Below are 16,103 nucleotides of genomic sequence, written 5' to 3'. Positions count from 1 at the left end.
TTTGTCCTTGGGCTGTTTCCAGACAAAGGCTCATGTGAACAGAAAAACTCATTGCTAAATTAATTTGTCTTTAAAAAATTAGATCCAATCAGATTTGTTCAAACTATATCTACCTATAAAAATCTGGAGCTTCTTGGAAGTCTTAAGGTCCCTGTTAGTTTAGTGTTTCCATTACAAAGTCATATGGGAAATACAGATGCAAACTTATTTCAAATATTCACTACCAAATCACGTATCTTAAGAGATACGTCACCAATATATAGTGTCACTCTCCTTAAAAAATGCCGATTGTCCCTTACAAGAATTCATAGCTTTCTCGTGTTATTTATTTATGCCTTTTATACTCTGTGTCATCCTGCCCGTATTTCAGTCTCTTTGGAGATTTGTAAGTCACGAATTTGCAACAATGGACTTGTTCAGAATAAAGAGTCACTCTGAAGACTTCATTATAACAAACACTTCATTTATTACTTGCATTTTATTTACAGTATTTACATATTGCACAGTATCTGGATACTATTTACATGTATTATACAAAGGACAAGAGCACTTACACAGATGTACACTCCAAAGTCTCCACAACTGAAGTTCTGTTCTTTTTTAAAATTTTTCATGCAGTTCCAAATAATACTCTGGGAATTTAATTGTAAAAGTAATAAAATATTAAATAATACCATATGCTGTATGAAAATATAGTTTTAGATTCTGCTGATTCTGCTTATGTTTCTAAAGAAATATTTGTGATGTCACCTAGTCAGGAAAATGAGCACGCTCTGCCGTTTAACAGCACGACGCGTTGAATGTGGCGTGTCCTCCCACTCTCTAATAGGACGCGTGGCCAGTGTTACTGTGAGGCACACAGTTTACTGAATGTGTGTCCACAGTGTACACAACTCAAGGTGAAGGGAGTATGGAAGAGTCTGTCTGCAAAAATAAATCTCTGTTGCTGGGGTGTGTTCAGAAGGCAGTGGGTCCTGTCCTGTTGGTCTCCAAGGCACTTCCATGGTTCCTGGGCCGCTGCTCCTGCACGGCACTGCTCACTGCACAACAGACACATTTGGTTTCATAGAAGGATTCATACTTGCTTACCGGTTCTGGAAGAGCTACACATTAAACTACATGTAACATAACCTGTGTATAGACATGAGGAGTCTCAGTTGGCATGTGTTTCCCTGTGTTCCAAAATGTGTGTCTGTTTTGTTGTGGAAAGTAACTCAGCCCTACAGTCACCACGGGCCTGCTGTGCTAAAGGGATATGAGAACCATCACAGATGAAGAGGATGCTTGTGAGGGTCTGAAAAACAGTGCTCAGTGTCACTGTGTCTGCTGTCAAGTCCTCAGTGGTTCAGTCCACACTGTTTTGGGGCAATCGTGGGTTTGTCCCAAAAAGATGAGGCTGCATTTTGTAGGATGAGCTGAATACTCGTTACTCAAAACTCCATTTCTCTGAAAATAGTCCAGGTCATGAAAGGGTGTGTGTGGGAGACTGTCTTGCCATGTGAGAGGGCGGCTGGGAAGCTTCAGCTTCTCTTTGGCTGGAGGAGATCAGGTCATGAGCTTCAGAAAGAAGGAGCAAAGGGCTCTGCTCTGAGATCACAAGTGTGGAGGGTCCCTGTGCTCAGATCCCTCTAAAGACCTACTTCTTTCAGGCTCAGCCTTTAAGAAGCTGAGGTTATGGTCTAGAGTAGGAGGAGGAATCTTAACTCTGCAGCTTTGTCCTGACATCGTCAGGACACGTGTGTTAGGGCAGCAGAAGAGAGGTATTTGGACACAGTTTAGGGCACACAAGGAAAACCCACTGTGCTGCAGCTTGTGTGCTCTGCCCCCTGGGGTGTCAGGCACAGAGGAACCCCTGACTGCATTGTCACCAGCCAGTTAAGAGTTTGCTGCTGTGGTTTAGAACTTCTGGAATTGGAAGAAATTAATCTTTTAAAATGTTATAAAATTATTTTAGCAGAATGTTTACCCACTTCTTGGCCAAAATGAACACAGTTTCTGACAGTGGTAACAGGTGTGTCTCCGTGTTGTGTTGAGAGAGCCCTGGTGTGCCCGTCCTGGGACGGTGCCGGGGTACAACCGTGCTCAGGAGCAGTTCCACGGAAGCGTAGGCTCCTCGGCACCACTGCTCTCGCCTTTTCACTCCTGCGAGCTGTCCCACAGGAGAGCAGTCTGCGGGGAGCCCATGTGGGAAGCAGGGTTAGCGCACAGGCGTAGAGACAGGGAGCCTGCAGCCTGAGCAGTTCTTCCGAGGGATGTGGGTGCAGGGCATTTGGTCTCCCCGCTTGGAAGTAAAGGGCAGTTGTTTTCCAAGGCTGTGCCTGGTTCATCTTTGGAAATAGTGATGCTTTATAAAGAAACACTTAATAAAAACATTCTCATCTCCCCTGGCAGGTACTTTGGGAGACTTACAAGAATCCATTCCCTGCTTTAAAAATAAGAAGTTTTCTGTTCGCCACGTGGGCGGTGGAAGAGAAGCTGGCTGGCATTCAGATGAGAAGGGAACGTGGAGGGATTTCACGGCTTTGGCTTTAAAAGCTGCTGTCCCTCCCCCCAAATAGAAAGTTACACGCGTTTCAGTGGAAAACATGGGATCGTGCCCTCCACTACCTACTTGTCTCACTGAACCCCCACTTGCTGGTGGGGCTTCCGGTGGGGAGGGGCGGCACCCACTGGCCGGCTGGCCCCACGCACCTGCGCGGACGTTGGTCGGCCCAGCCTTCCCTGTGGCGAGCACCCCTTCTCCGCTCACAGGAGACAGAGGGACAGCCATCTGTGTGCAGGGTGGACCTGGCATCTGGCCAGTGTCCAGTTGTGAAGTTACCGTTTGTGCCTGAAATCGACGGCATGTGTTTCAGGAAAATCAGATCTTTCAGTCCACCCCTTGACTCCACCGCTGGCGGTTGGTGGTGTGTGTGACGTGTCAGCCTTAAGAGGCCACAGTGAAAAGTTTAGCTCATAAACTCAATGTGTGTTTAAATTTTTACCATCAGAGGTTTTGAAGAAATAACTTTGATAGAAACATTTAAAGATGAGACCTATTGTTAGCTATTCTTTATAAGTGTATTGCAAAATGATAGGATCCAACTCAAACATGTGCCAGATATGCCTTTGAACTCTTCACGGATGTGACTGGTCATACACTCATGAATGTTTGAATGGAAGCCTGGACGTGGGTGGGCAGGACTTCATATACGCACCAAGGCAAGGGCTGAAGGCAGCAGCCAGTGGGCTGTGTGCAGATCAGTGTGCACTCGGCCAGTGTGTCCTCCCGTGACCATGTCCCCGTGGCTGCCTGGGGTGCTGTTTACTGCTGGCCAGTATTTAGAGAGATTTTGAGTGTTCTGTCAGCCTTACTGAGTGTAAGGCTACGTTAGCCAAAGAATGACTAAACTCCCATGAATTTTTCATGTCCCAGTAGCATCCAGTCTGGTGTGTGGGCCAAAGCGACGGGGCTGTCAGCTTACCTTATCCCTCCATGCACATCGGACTGACAGCCAGCCGAGTGAGAAGCCTGGCGCATCGCTTATAGTCTGCAAGTGAAGATAAATCACAGACCCTCATCAGTTACCTCGACCACTTAAATGGAGAGCATTCATTTTAAACAAGCGTAGCAACTGCTAAAGCCATTCATTCCTTTAAATATTCTGAATTCCCTGGAAGCAATACATAGGCTGTCATCTGCAGTCATGGCTCGTGAGTTGTTGATTTAATAATTTGTGGTACCTCAGGGCTTTAGAGTCATGTGACAGAAGTTAAGTGATGTAACTGGGAGGCTGGGGACGGGGTGGGGACGCAGCATCTCCACCGGCTGTTCTCGGCCTGTTTTCTTCTCGAAGTGGCTGCTGGGCTCATCAGAATAGCTTTCGTTTTGCGTGCCAGCAGACAGTCTTCCTGTGCCCTGTGTTACTTAACTTTTAGGTCACATACAGGCCGAGTCCCCTCTTGAGCTGCTCGTAACGGAGAGCCTCCCACACAGACGCTGTAGACAGTGCATCAGCAGCCAAGTACCAGAGCAAGACACCTGGCTGGACGGAGGGGCAAGAGCGGATCCTGAGCGCAGGCTGGTTTCCTGCGGCCGCCCGTTCTTCCTAGTTTATAGTCTCGAAGGTGCTGCCTCAGAGGACAGCAGTCTCACCTGTAACGGGAGTCCTTGATACGAAGTTTGCTTCTCAAGTCACAAAATCCTACTTAAAAATGGAAGAGTTCCTACTCTTAGCTGAAATTCTGAAAGAATGAGTAAATTGGCAGTAACTGCAGCATGTTAGACAAGCAGCTAACGTCTAAAAACACACCCGCTAAATATTTAGAGGACATAATAGTTTGGGCTCAAAGGAAAAAACCATCTGACAGCTGGAAGCAGGGCCGTTGGGATTCCTGGCTTTTCTGCTGTTCATCAGATGCACCGTGTTTTTTTTAGGACTTGGTTTTCCTAAACTGACCACGTGTGGAAGCAGTGGATTGTGTGAGCTCAAAGGAGGTACTGGCCTTTGCCACATACCCTGAGATCAACCACGACCCTGCTGGGCCACTCGTTCACCACCCTGATGTCCACCGGGGGGGTTCCCTTCAGGTGCAGGCTTCTCTCAGCAGGTGTGGTGGACTCAAACGTCTAGCTCTTCCTAGGAGCTCACCCTAAGACCACAGCTTGAGTGAGAAGGTCTGTGGTTCCTTCCGTCTGACCTGCCAGGATTCTGGGCACTGTCGTATGCAGCCTTGAGCAGCACAGAAGTGGCCCGGGTTTAGCTCTGCAGCTCTTTCTGGGCGAAGAGTGGTGAAAACCATGTACGCATCCACTTGTCCAGGGCACAGATCTGTCTCAAGGCCCAGCTCTGATCGGTCCTGGTCCTGCCGCCTCACCTTAGGGGAGACTAGGAGCCTTGGTGGCACGCCACTCAGTATGTCTGCAGAGGAGGTAGCAGATGTGGGCAGGCGGGTCCTAGAGAAGGGTCTGTGATGGGGCACACCCATGAATGAAAGGATTTGAGTGATGAAAGGGTCACTTTCAAATTTAGAATCTATGATTCCATTATGGTAAGACAAGCTTGAATATAAAAATATATACACATTGAGACAAAATGAGAAGTGTCTCTGACCCCTAGAAGCAGGTTAGTAATTCTCGAACAGAAGGTGATTCCACTTCAGAGGAAGGAGAGGGAGGTGAGGCGGCCTGGGTGAGAGGGTGAGGTGCGTACGGAGCTCCTGGGACGCGGGGGCTGCCCGGCGCCTTGTGCCGCTGTCCCTGTGACGGCTGTGGCAGGAGCACCTCAGCTGCCTCCCGCAGGTGCTCCCTGCCCTCCTGCCATGCCTGGAGCTGTGCGGGACCAGGAGCTCCGTGTGAGCCGCTGCCCCTTCACGGGAAGGGGCTTGTGAGCAGGACAGGCGGGTCTGGTCTGCTGTCCCTCGGGACAGCCCTGAGAGCAGCTCCTAGGATACCTGGCCTATTTGCACAACTGTCCTGTGAGCCCTAAACAGAAGGAAAGTTGTGGTCCCACACACACAAAAATTGGTTTAGGGCTCTAGCAGATGTCACTCTAGCTAATAAGTTGTCATCGTTGCATGTTTTGCGAAGAGCACAAGAAACCACTTTTGGGGAAATGAAATACATTTTGTTGTGGATAAACCAGGAAGTTACAGCTGAGAGCCAGGCGGAGAAGGGCACCTGCACTTCTCAATTAGCGATGAAGCCACGCAGAAGAGCAAGATTTTGAAATAGCAGTAAAATTCTTGGATGATGGGGTTATAATTCCTGGTGGAAACAAAAAGTCTCTGGCTAGAGTGCTGGGGATGGCCCAGGTCCATCCGCTGATACTTTATACCCTGCAGTAGTCATTTTAGCAACTCATTTTAAACATTTGCTCCACTGTCAGAGGTAGGCATCAGGCCAGAATTCGAGAATGTGCATGGAAGAGTCCAGCCCATTCCAAGAGTTGATTAATTCCAGGGAATGTAAACATGTTCCGTTTGGCACTAGCTGCTGCTGCATGTAGTTATCTTCTTCAGTGGTCTACTCACCCCAGCCCCTGACTGCATAGTCCACAGGGTGTAAATATTAACAAAGCTGGGTGACAGAAGGGCAAGGGCCTGTTCACCCAGGTGGAGCGGGCTGGAGTCACTCCACACTGCACTGGCATTTCTATAGCGATTCGGATGCCGTCACTTACATGCAGGGACGGTGCAGTCTCGAGTGTTGTGGTAAAGTCTGTGGAAGTGTTTGCTGCACTTCGGGCTGAAATAAAGAGGACCTGGAACGTGGAAGAAGAAACAGATGGTGAGGGGCCTGGGGGTGCCATGATCTGGGGAGAGGCGAAGGAATGAGGGGAAAGCTCACCTGTAAGATGTTTTAGAAACTTGTCTTTCATCCTTAGATCTCTAGGAACAATTTCTGTTTGAGGAAAAGTTAATTATTAAATTGCCTGAAAGAAGCAATTTTTTTCATGTGTATGTTTAAATTTACTGGAAATTCTGTTCTAAACACAGCGGCCCCTTGATTGCTGTACGTGGCAATGTGAAGATGGGTGATAGGACATATTTTCCTCAAGTCGTAATAACGACTCTCCACACTCTGGTATTGATGCCTGGTCTCTACCACTAGGTTAGAGGCAAGGAGCACGAAGTTATATGAAAAGAAAGGGTGTGTGTGTGTGTGACAGTTATCTTCCAGTGAATAAATCATTCATAGACACTTTCATCTTGAAGAACTTGGGAATCAAATTCAGCCATCTCTCAGAGTTCTAGGAAGAAAACCTGATATCCTTCAAACAAAAAATTTGCTATAGGTGGATATTTTTCTAGGTATATATTTAGAAAAAGGGTTAGGTGCTGTCCAAACCACCTATTATGAAGGCTGGTGTTAGTGCATGGAAACAGACTTTAACCCAGTGGATGAGATAAAAGTACAGTGCCTCGGCAAAGACTGTACTGGCACAGCTCCTAGTTGGTGTTGGTAACTAGCCTGACACGTTCTTTTTGATTTCAGCCTTGGTTTTGCTTTTTCTACAGTCATCAGGATTCATTTTCACTCACCTGTCCTGCACTAGTAATGTGATGGCACGTGGTCACATTGCCACCAATTCTCCTCATCTGAAGAGGGAACATTTCCGTAAGGATATTATGTGCAAGGTTTAGACATCTCCTAAATGTCAGTCTTCATTTACAACTAACTTTAGTCAGTCTATGTAAAACTGACCTTATCATATTTGACCTAATTGTGTCAGGAAAGCATTAAAAGCTTGCATGCTTTCCTTGGAAATTTCCCAAGGGGCAGCCACTCTGTGGAGGCTCTGCCATTGGGGGGGTGGGGGGGTGGGGGGGGAGTGGTGCAGGGAGATACGAAACATTTCTGTCTCAGTGGAAACTGCTTTGCTGAAAATATTTCCATGTCCAAAATAACAGATGACAGTTCTGTGCTGAAATGACCGACCTAGGTAACAACCCCACGTTTTAGAAGGGGGTGAGGGAGAGCCGTGCTATCTGCCAGGCATCGTTCATGCAATTCCTAATTCCTTCTTTTCAAAACTATTTCCCAGTTTTTTTCACAGTCGCGATGTATTTATATTTAAAACATACGTATGTGCTCTCAAAGACAATCCTGTTTCCAAGCAAGTGCTAGTTCTGGCGTCTCCCAGACAGGACAGGCAGATACGCCGGAGGTTCCCTCAACGCCGCGCACACTCGAGAGGCCCTGCGAGCGGTGCCTCCGTCAGACCGCCGCGCGGGCGGGGACACTCACCCACTCGCTGCTCCTCCGGGTAAGCCGCGTAGTCCGCGACCTCCCTGCGGCCCAGGGTGTAGTCCTGCCGGCCCGAGAGCTGCAGCCTCTTGGACTCCCCCGAGTGGTACTTCCTGAGCTCCTGCACGATCTCCACGAGGAGCCGCAGCAGCGTCTGCCGGTCCGCGGCCGCCCGGGGCTGCGCGACACCCCGGCCGGGCCCCGCCGCCCCCAGCACGAGCAGCAGCCCCAGGAGGAGGGGGCGCCCGGGCCCGCGCATCCTGCGCTCGGCCGGGCTGGGCGGATCCGACGCGCTCCCGGAGCTCGGCTCGCTGGAGGGACAGGGGTGCGGGGAGACGCGGAAAGCCAGTCGGCGGGGAGCGCGGGAGCGGCCACGCCCCTCGGACCGCGCGCCCCGGCCCCGCGGACCCAGAGGACGCCCGCCAACTCTGCGGAGGGGCGCCCGGCGCCGCCCCGGGCCCGGAGGGCAGGCTGGGGGCCGGCGGCGGGAGGCCGGGCCGCGGGCTCCCCGAGGACGCCCCCCTCTCCCCGAGGTCCCACGCGGTGATGCCGAGAGCGAGCCTCGGGAGCCGCCTGCCCTCCGCGCCGCCCCGCGTCCCGCCCCCGCCGCCGGCCTCCGAACTTTGCTGGAAATGGCGCATCGGCCGGCGCCCCGCGGCGCGTCGCCACAACTTTCTGTCCCCTTCAGACGCCGGTCTGGGCGGCGGCGGCCGCTCGGAGGGTCGGGCCCACACCCATCTCCCTCGGGGAGCGGCCGCGCGCGCCGGCGAGTGGGGGCCGCGCGCCCCGCCCGGCCGCCGGGCTCAAGTTTCCAGCTGCGCCTTTGTGTGGCGGTCGCCCCCTCCTCCCGGTGTCGCCGATCCCCGCCGAGGAGCCCCCGCGCCGGGACCCCCGCCCCGGCCGCCCGCTGGGCCCGGCTCCGGAAAACCCTTGGACCGCGGGGAGGGGACCCGGCCCACACCTGCCCGGCGCCACCCGCGGGGCCACCTGCGCGCAGGACCCCGGCCGGGTTCCCTGTCCTCGCGCCCCGGAGCCGCGGGCGTCCTCTGGCGTCTGTCCCGGCGTCTGTCCCGGCGTCTGTCCCGGCGGCCCGAGCCACGCGCCCTGCTCGCTACTCCATGCCCGGTGGCGCCCGAGCCGGCGGAGCGCACTGGACGCGCGGCGACGGGGACGCGGTGCCTCGGCAGCTCCGAGCGCGGAGCCCGCGGTGGCCTGGGGCGCGCGCCGGCAGAGTCCGGCCGCGGACCTCCGGGCGCCTCTTATCCCCGCGGCCGCCGACGTCAGGCGGGTCCCCGAGGGCCCGGCGCGGGGCTTTAATTAGAAGCCGCTGAAGTGTTCGTATCCCCGCGCGGATCTTCGTCAGACACCCCCTTCACCCCACCTCCCCGGCAGCTCCTCCCATGTCTCCCTATCCCGTCTGTCTCCCCCGTCCCCACCCCCTCCCCCTCCCCCCTCCGCGTCTCCCCATCTCCTCCCCCGTCTGCCCCCCATCTTGCCCCCTCTCCCCCGGGTCGTCCCCTCTCTGCAGTTCCTTCCACCTCTCTTCCTCCCACCTCCTCCCCTCCCCATGTCCCCTCCCCCTCCTCCTCCCCATCTCCCCGCATCTCCCGCATTTCCTCTCTCCTCCATCTCTCCCCACCCCATTGGTCTCCCTACCCTCTTCCCCCTCCCCCTCCCCATTTCCCCTTCTCCTCCCCTCCCCTCCCCCTCCCCCATTTCCCCTTCTCCTCCCCTCCCCTCCCCCTCCCCCATTTCCCCCTCTCCTCCCTCTTCCCCCTTCACCCCGCCTCCCCCCTTGTCCCTCCCCTTCACCCCCCCTTCTCTTCTTCAGTCTATTTCCCTCCGTTCCTGTCACTTGTGACAGGATGAGAAGAAACGCCTTTACCAGGAACTCGGATCTGTTTTTGTCTAAATGTAGATCTTGGGCTATTAAAAAAGGAGCTGCCTGATTGCCTCGACATTTAATAAGTCAGTTGGAGTCTGTGCGTTTTGGGGGGATCTGCCGGCGAGGCTGGGGACCACTCTCGGGCCGAGGTCTGCTTCGCCCCGAGGCCGGTCCGAGGTGGGCAGGCCGGAGGGCAGGGGCTGGGTTGGGGCTGGGAACCCCGGGGCACAGCGGCCCGGCAGGACCCTGGCAGCACCCCTCCCCCCGCCGTCATCCCGCGCCCGGCGAGCCCGCGCAGGAGGACCGCGCTCTGGACCCTCAGGCCCCCGGGTCTCGGCTCCCTTTCCTCAGAACCGCCCGCGGGAGCGCTCCTGGGGCACCTCCCTCCAGGCCTGCGTCTTTCAGAAAGTTTTGGTTCTTCGGATGTAGGCAGGCACATTTGTGAGAGTTCAACAATTTATCTCCTTTAATTTTTTTTTCTGGTAAAATGTATTATCAATCAATTGCGCACTTCCCCATTTTATTGGCGCTTTCTGGGCAAGAGCTGGACATCCTCCAAGTCGGCGATCTGATTGGGAAAGGTATTCTCAGTTCCATACCCGAAAGGGAGTGTGGGGGCCAGAATTAAGAGCCTCGGCCATTAACGGGGCAGCCGCACGGAGGATGGTTGAGGGTGGATGGCGAGGATGCTGCCGGGGCGGCGCGCGCGGCGCGGGCGGCCTGGACTCCCCCAGGCAGGGCCCTCGCTGCACCTCTGTCTCTCTGTCTCTCCTTCCCGCTCTCCCTCCCTTCCCTCAAGTTTGTTTCCTCAGGAAGACAAAGTGTTTGGCAGAGTCAGGTGAGGTAAATAGAACAGAGATGAAAGATACTAAAACGTGATCATCTAAATCCAGCCCCTTCCACGCACACACCTTTGTGGGTATGTGTTTCAAGGAGATGGTTTGATTTCTCAGTGAGCTTCTCCCCCCCCCCCCCCAAGCAATATGACTAAAATGTGAACATTTCTGTCCAGATATACTGTGGAAAAAGTAAAAATGCGTATCAGACTGCTCTTAGGCAGATGAAATGAGGCATTTTTCCTTTTTCCCTTTCCCCCTTCTGCGTGTAAATGGAAGCTTAAGCTGCTCTTGGGAGAGCACCGCCTCGGGACGTCTCCTCCGCCAGCACCCACCAGCATCCCTCGCGCAGCCCACTGTCGGCGCCGGACTGCTTTCCAGCACAATAGAAGCATGTGAAGCCTCTATTGTAAAATATTTTGGTGTAAATCTGTGTTTGGAAAAACACCTTGCTGCACTGAAAAAAGGAAAGAAATTAACCCAATCACATATTATTTTAAATTTACACATAATCTTTCTAAATAGTATCTTACCATATCAAAAGCTAGATTTCTTTCCTAAATAATACCAGGAAGAACTATTCTCCACTGCCCTCCAAATTATACCAACCAAACAAGTCTTGCTAGTGATCACTATGATCCTTTTTTATTTGGCAGTTTTTAATGAGACAGACAAGTGGATTCCTTGAATGACCCCTTCTACCACCCAATTTATATATATGCCAACACGTCACCCCAGCGTATTAGATACTTAGATATATAAACAACAGCGACAGAACTAGTACTTGGTCGGTCTTTAGATTCATGAGGTCTGGCAATTAAGGATCAGATGGTTCATGTGTTAATTGATCTGTTTTTGCAAAGCTCTGTGCTGAAATGACTCTACGTGCCCTCAGTTTGAGCGTTTTTTACAGACTTTTTCAACTTAATTAACGAGTGTGCTGATTTAGAATCTCTGCAGAGCTTTTCCATTTGTGGTATTGTCAGAATGAACTTTTTGGAGCTCTCCAATCAGAGAAATATGTGTATTGTACAGGTTGGTAACACATCTGATTGGCTAAATTAATTTGTACTAGTTAAAGCAAAGCGGAGTATATGTAAACCGGTTTACATGAAAATGTGAAGTTGTATTTGCAGATCGCTTAGACTCTCTACTATATTTTGTGTAAAATAATGGTTGAACTGGGTGGTTTCTGAAGTCTAAAGCTATATAATTCTATGATTGTTACCAACAAAGTTTAAAAACAACAAAATGCAAGTTTCCTACAAACACCTGGAGATAATTCACTGAAAAAATCACTGTGAGTTTCATATCTGTTTTCAGGCTAGAAGAGGTGATATATTCATATTACATAATTTAATCCCCTCATTTAGTAAGTGAACAACTTTCTCCTATGAAGTTCCCAAAAAAGATAAATAAGAAAATTACACAACAAACTATATTCTAGCATTATTGGTAAAAAATAACTAATAATTTATTTTGCTAGATTTGATTTAGTTTTTTGAGAAAACTATATTGGATCATAGAAAGAAAACTAACCAAAGAGAGAAGAGTTGTGTTTCACTTACTTCTACTGTAGATCTATGTTGTGATATGGAAAAGTTTGTTGTTTTTTTTTTTTAAATTTATAAACAGTGTAAAACTCCAATGTTTCAACTACAATCAATTTTCTCTTTTGCCCCAAAAGGAATATATTTTATTTGAGATAACTATTCACTACCTTCAAAGACTTCTGAAGTAGATATATATTAATTAACTACATGTTTTAAAATGAACTATTACATTTGTTCAACTATTATGTTGATCATTTAATACTATAACTAAACTCATTAGAGAGAAAACAATTACCTTTCATAAAGGATAATGTTATGTGCTATAAAGAAATATTGCTTAATGTTTAACTTTTATCAGCTCTGTTATTTTCACTATTAATATGTTGTTATGCTAGGAATGTACTAGAAACTGAAACTGTACAAAGCATTTAGGAAGATAAGCTTTCCAGAAGGAGGGACCTTCTTAGTATAAATGTAACACATGTAACCCTTTATAAGTAACAACTTATAAGTAAGGATGCTACCCAGTACTGTATTCTGGACTCAGGAATACAGCTTCTACCTAGCTCTTTCCCTCAGACACGAGAGGGGGCTTACTGTTCTAAGGATATGTAGGTCATCTGCCCCATTTTCAGTCCTTGATACATACATGCTTTTGAATCTGCAGAACCACGTTGCACGCTGGTCCAGAATAGGGGCCGATGGCTGTGCGCAGGCTGGGGACGCGGTGAGCGTGACTGATGGACTCTTGCTCAGATTTTGTCCCAGGGCGCAGCTGAAGAGGACTCCTCACAGGGGAAAGGCTTGAGGGGAGCGTGGGCCTTACCTAGGTCCTTGGAACTGGTTCAGTTATAACATCCAGCCAGAGCACATGTCCGGAGGCTTGGTGACACGTTATGTGTCCTCTGAAGCTCCGATCTGGCGCTTCTTGATGGCCACAACGAGAGTAGAGGGAAACGTGCCCACCCTGCATCGACACATCAGAAAAAGACCCTCCTATTCGGTAAAAAGCCCGTCTCAAACTTATCGTCAGTCAGATTTGCCCGTGGGAGTATCTGTACAAAGTACAGCCATGCTGAGGAGCAGTATGATATACCCACATGAGTATATTCTCTGGATATTTTTTTCTGCAGGAGATCAAATATCCTGATCAAAAGAGACACGTGTGATGATCGCGGTCATGTAGGCACCTCCAACGTGCCAAAAAGGTGCCCTAGTCCAAAGGTATTCCCAAAGCAAGTAGTACTTTTTTAGAGTAAGATGACCCTCTCACCAAGAGCCCATACATTTTCGTGAGTCAACGCAATAAAACTGTATTTCTCTCAAGTCCTGGTCTAATACGTGGAGGGGAGTGGCCTCTTCCTGCTGTCACTCAGGCTCTGCCTTTCTCGGGTCTCAAGTCCTCACTGGCTCTCTGCCCTGGGCCTGCGGGAAGCAGCGGAGCAGGCAGGAGCTGGGACTCGGCACTCCTGCCCAGGTGCCCTGGTCAGCACCCCTCCAGACACCCAGCTTGTCCTCTCACAAGGGTGGCGGGGGCGGGGGCAGTCCAGATCGCTGTGAATAGGAGGAGCAGGCTCTCGTCACAAAACTAATACATGTTATGTTTTCGTTCCCTTAAGCAATTCAGGAAGAAACAACTCCTAACCCCTGGCCAAGGGCCTGGGGCCCTGGCCCCTCTCGTGGACAGCGGAGCAGGGCGGAGTGTGTCAGCAGACAGCCCTGTGTGGCTGAGTCCCAGGCTCGGGGCAGGAAGGCAGGGCTGCAGGGCTTGCTGGCCTCCCTGGAGGGAAACCCAGCCTCAAGATCTGTGCTTCAGCCATGCGGAGCTGTTCATAAATTCTTGCCCCCCGACCTTCACCTAAACTGCTCTTTCTGTCCAGGACCACTTCTTTCTTCTCCTTGCTTTCACTGAATAACTCCTCCTTAGACACTGGATCTTCTGGGAACCCCCCGCCCCCCAGCTCCCTGAGCCTCACATCTGTGCTTCTTCCTATCACCGCACCAACCTCACCCACTCCATTTAGCTTCCGAGATATCCTGCGTTACTTTTCTGTATCTTCCATTAGATGATCATGTCTTGCAGCCAGGAGCTGTTTTATATCTCCAGCGACTGGCATCATGCAGGCAACACTGTGCACACAAAGTAAATGTTTTTGAAAAGATGAATAAAGATACTATTTTTGTGTGTTTTTTTTTTTTCTGACAGATGCTCACAAAACGTGACTTAAATACTCCTCAGGCACCTATTCTATGAAAACCAATGTTGTAAAATTACAGAGACAACTTGAACATGGACCATCTCTTTAGAAAGTATCTGATCATACAGTAAACTCATGACCAATATGCTGTTAACAAGAAAAGATGATATCCAATTGAACTCTCTCATAAGACTTTGTAGGAAAAGTGATATGTGAAATTCACTTGAAGGATGGGGTGTTGTCCTGCTGGGGTGAGAGACGTGCATATGCAAGTCCAAGGTGGGAGCCCAGAGCCACAGGCGTCTGGATGGCGAGAAAGCAGGTGAGAGCAGCTCTACTGACCAAAGAGCCGAGGACGGTGGGGGGGAACGTGGGCCCAGCTCTGATTCCCACTCCCCAGTGTGTGAACCTGGGAGAGCGTCCCCTCTGAACCCTTTTTCTTCACATCTGAAAGGGACATGACAAGACTGTTACCGTGGGAGTTTTGTGAATATTAAAACAAGATAATGCATATTAACCTTTTAGTAGTGTCTAAAATTTTTTTAAAAATTGATTAAAAAGTCTAAGTCTTTCATAGTGTGTACTGTCCTAAAAGTCTTTTTTTCTGTATTTCATCATTTCTTATAATATGCCATGGAAGAGAGCATCATCCTCTCTTCCTACGGAGTGTCTGGGGCAGCGGCATTGTGTGACTCGTTCACAGCTGCATGGAAGATCTATAGTTGGAAAGTGGACTGAAATATCCTGGATTATTAACTGTCCATGTGACCAGCACTCAGACCAGCGGGTGAGGGCTCTGTCCAGTGGGCGAGTCTGAGGCAGGACACAGGGTGCTCCTCAGGGAAGACGATGTACGTGGATGGTTGGCTAAGGGTGTGAATATGTAAGAATGGTCTATTTTTTGCTCACCTGATCCTTGCTTATAATCATGGGGACATTTGAACATGGCAGTTCAAGGTCATGTTCATTTCTCTGATATTTTTGCCACTTTTATAATGCCATCCATTAGACAAAGAGGATTTGGGATACTCAGTACCCATCACGTGCAGGCTGATTCCTGGTCCTGATAGAACTCAGAGTTTCAATGACATCAAACAGAAACCGTTCTATACTTCTACCAAGGAAGGGTGAATTCACGAGGAGAAACTTTAACTCACACATTCAGCTGCCACTGTTGTAAGTCCAAAGACGTGCAGGATGCAGAGGTGAGAATCTCTGCCTCTAAGGCTCCGTGTTTGTCAGGGTGACGAGCGTGTCCGTTAGTGAGACCAGGGCAGGTGGACCGCATGTGTGTCAGGCTGGAGCCGGGTGGTTTGTGGATGGGGGCGGGACGGATAAGGAGGGAAAAGGCAACTCGTGTAAAAGATCATCACATATTTGGAAAATCTGAGGCATTCCTCTCTGAAGCCGAGTGTAAGGGGAAATGAAAAGAGAAGAGGCCATCCTTTCTAAGTTCTGTGGACTCTCCTGTGGTCTGTGACAAGTGACCATGCAGCGCTCAGGTTTGTATTTTACATAGACCACTCTGGGGGTGGATGTGGAAAATGGACCCAAAGGGTTTGCTGGTGGCAGATGGACCAGTGAGGGGACTGTCATTCACTCCCTGCCCCCCCCAGGCATCTCTGTCCTTCCTCGGAGCTGTGGACCTTCCGTGTGTGTCGCGCTGCACCAGGTCCCTGCCCAGGGCCGTTCTCATGCCAGCTACCAGAGGACTGAGTAAATCTAGCAAGTTACAAAAAGTGCAGAAGGAGGAAAGAAAGAAATGCTGAGAGAGAGATAGATGACAAGGGCTAGAGGGGAACCTACATTTCACAAGGTAGCTGGAGATGTCGTCTCTGAAGAGGTGTCGTTTGGACTGAAATCTAAAAAATGGAAGCAGCCATTATGTAGTAATAGTGAGAA

The 16,103-nt window shown here is 50.2% G+C and overlaps 2 protein-coding genes across 3 annotated transcripts in view; both read right to left on the bottom strand.

Moving 5' to 3' along the window:
* SH3YL1 (SH3 and SYLF domain containing 1) overlaps positions 1-16,103 on the bottom strand; it is a 118,334-nt gene that overhangs the window by 69,249 nt on the left and 32,982 nt on the right. The gene's annotated exons all lie outside the window — the stretch shown is intronic.
* ALKAL2 (ALK and LTK ligand 2) lies at positions 952-7,988 on the bottom strand. Of its 2 annotated transcripts, XM_057743725.1 has the most exons (5): positions 7,730-7,988; positions 6,329-6,382; positions 6,162-6,242; positions 3,465-3,530; positions 952-1,040 (listed from the first exon to the last, which is right to left on the bottom strand). In XM_057743725.1, the coding sequence occupies exons 1-4, from the start codon at positions 7,986-7,988 to the stop codon at positions 3,466-3,468; spliced, it is 459 nt and encodes a 152-aa protein (XP_057599708.1). In that variant the 3' UTR covers positions 952-1,040; position 3,465. The 2 variants fall into 2 exon arrangements, with proteins under 2 accessions (XP_057599708.1, XP_057599709.1); XM_057743726.1 differs by lacking the exon at positions 952-1,040 and having other exon boundaries at positions 3,426-3,530.

Source organism: Hippopotamus amphibius, chromosome 7, assembly GCF_030028045.1.
Source record: "Hippopotamus amphibius kiboko isolate mHipAmp2 chromosome 7, mHipAmp2.hap2, whole genome shotgun sequence".
NCBI lineage: Eukaryota > Metazoa > Chordata > Mammalia > Artiodactyla > Hippopotamidae > Hippopotamus > Hippopotamus amphibius.
The sequence above is the reverse complement of the archived record's forward strand: the minus strand, read 5'-3'. Positions and strand labels throughout refer to the sequence as shown.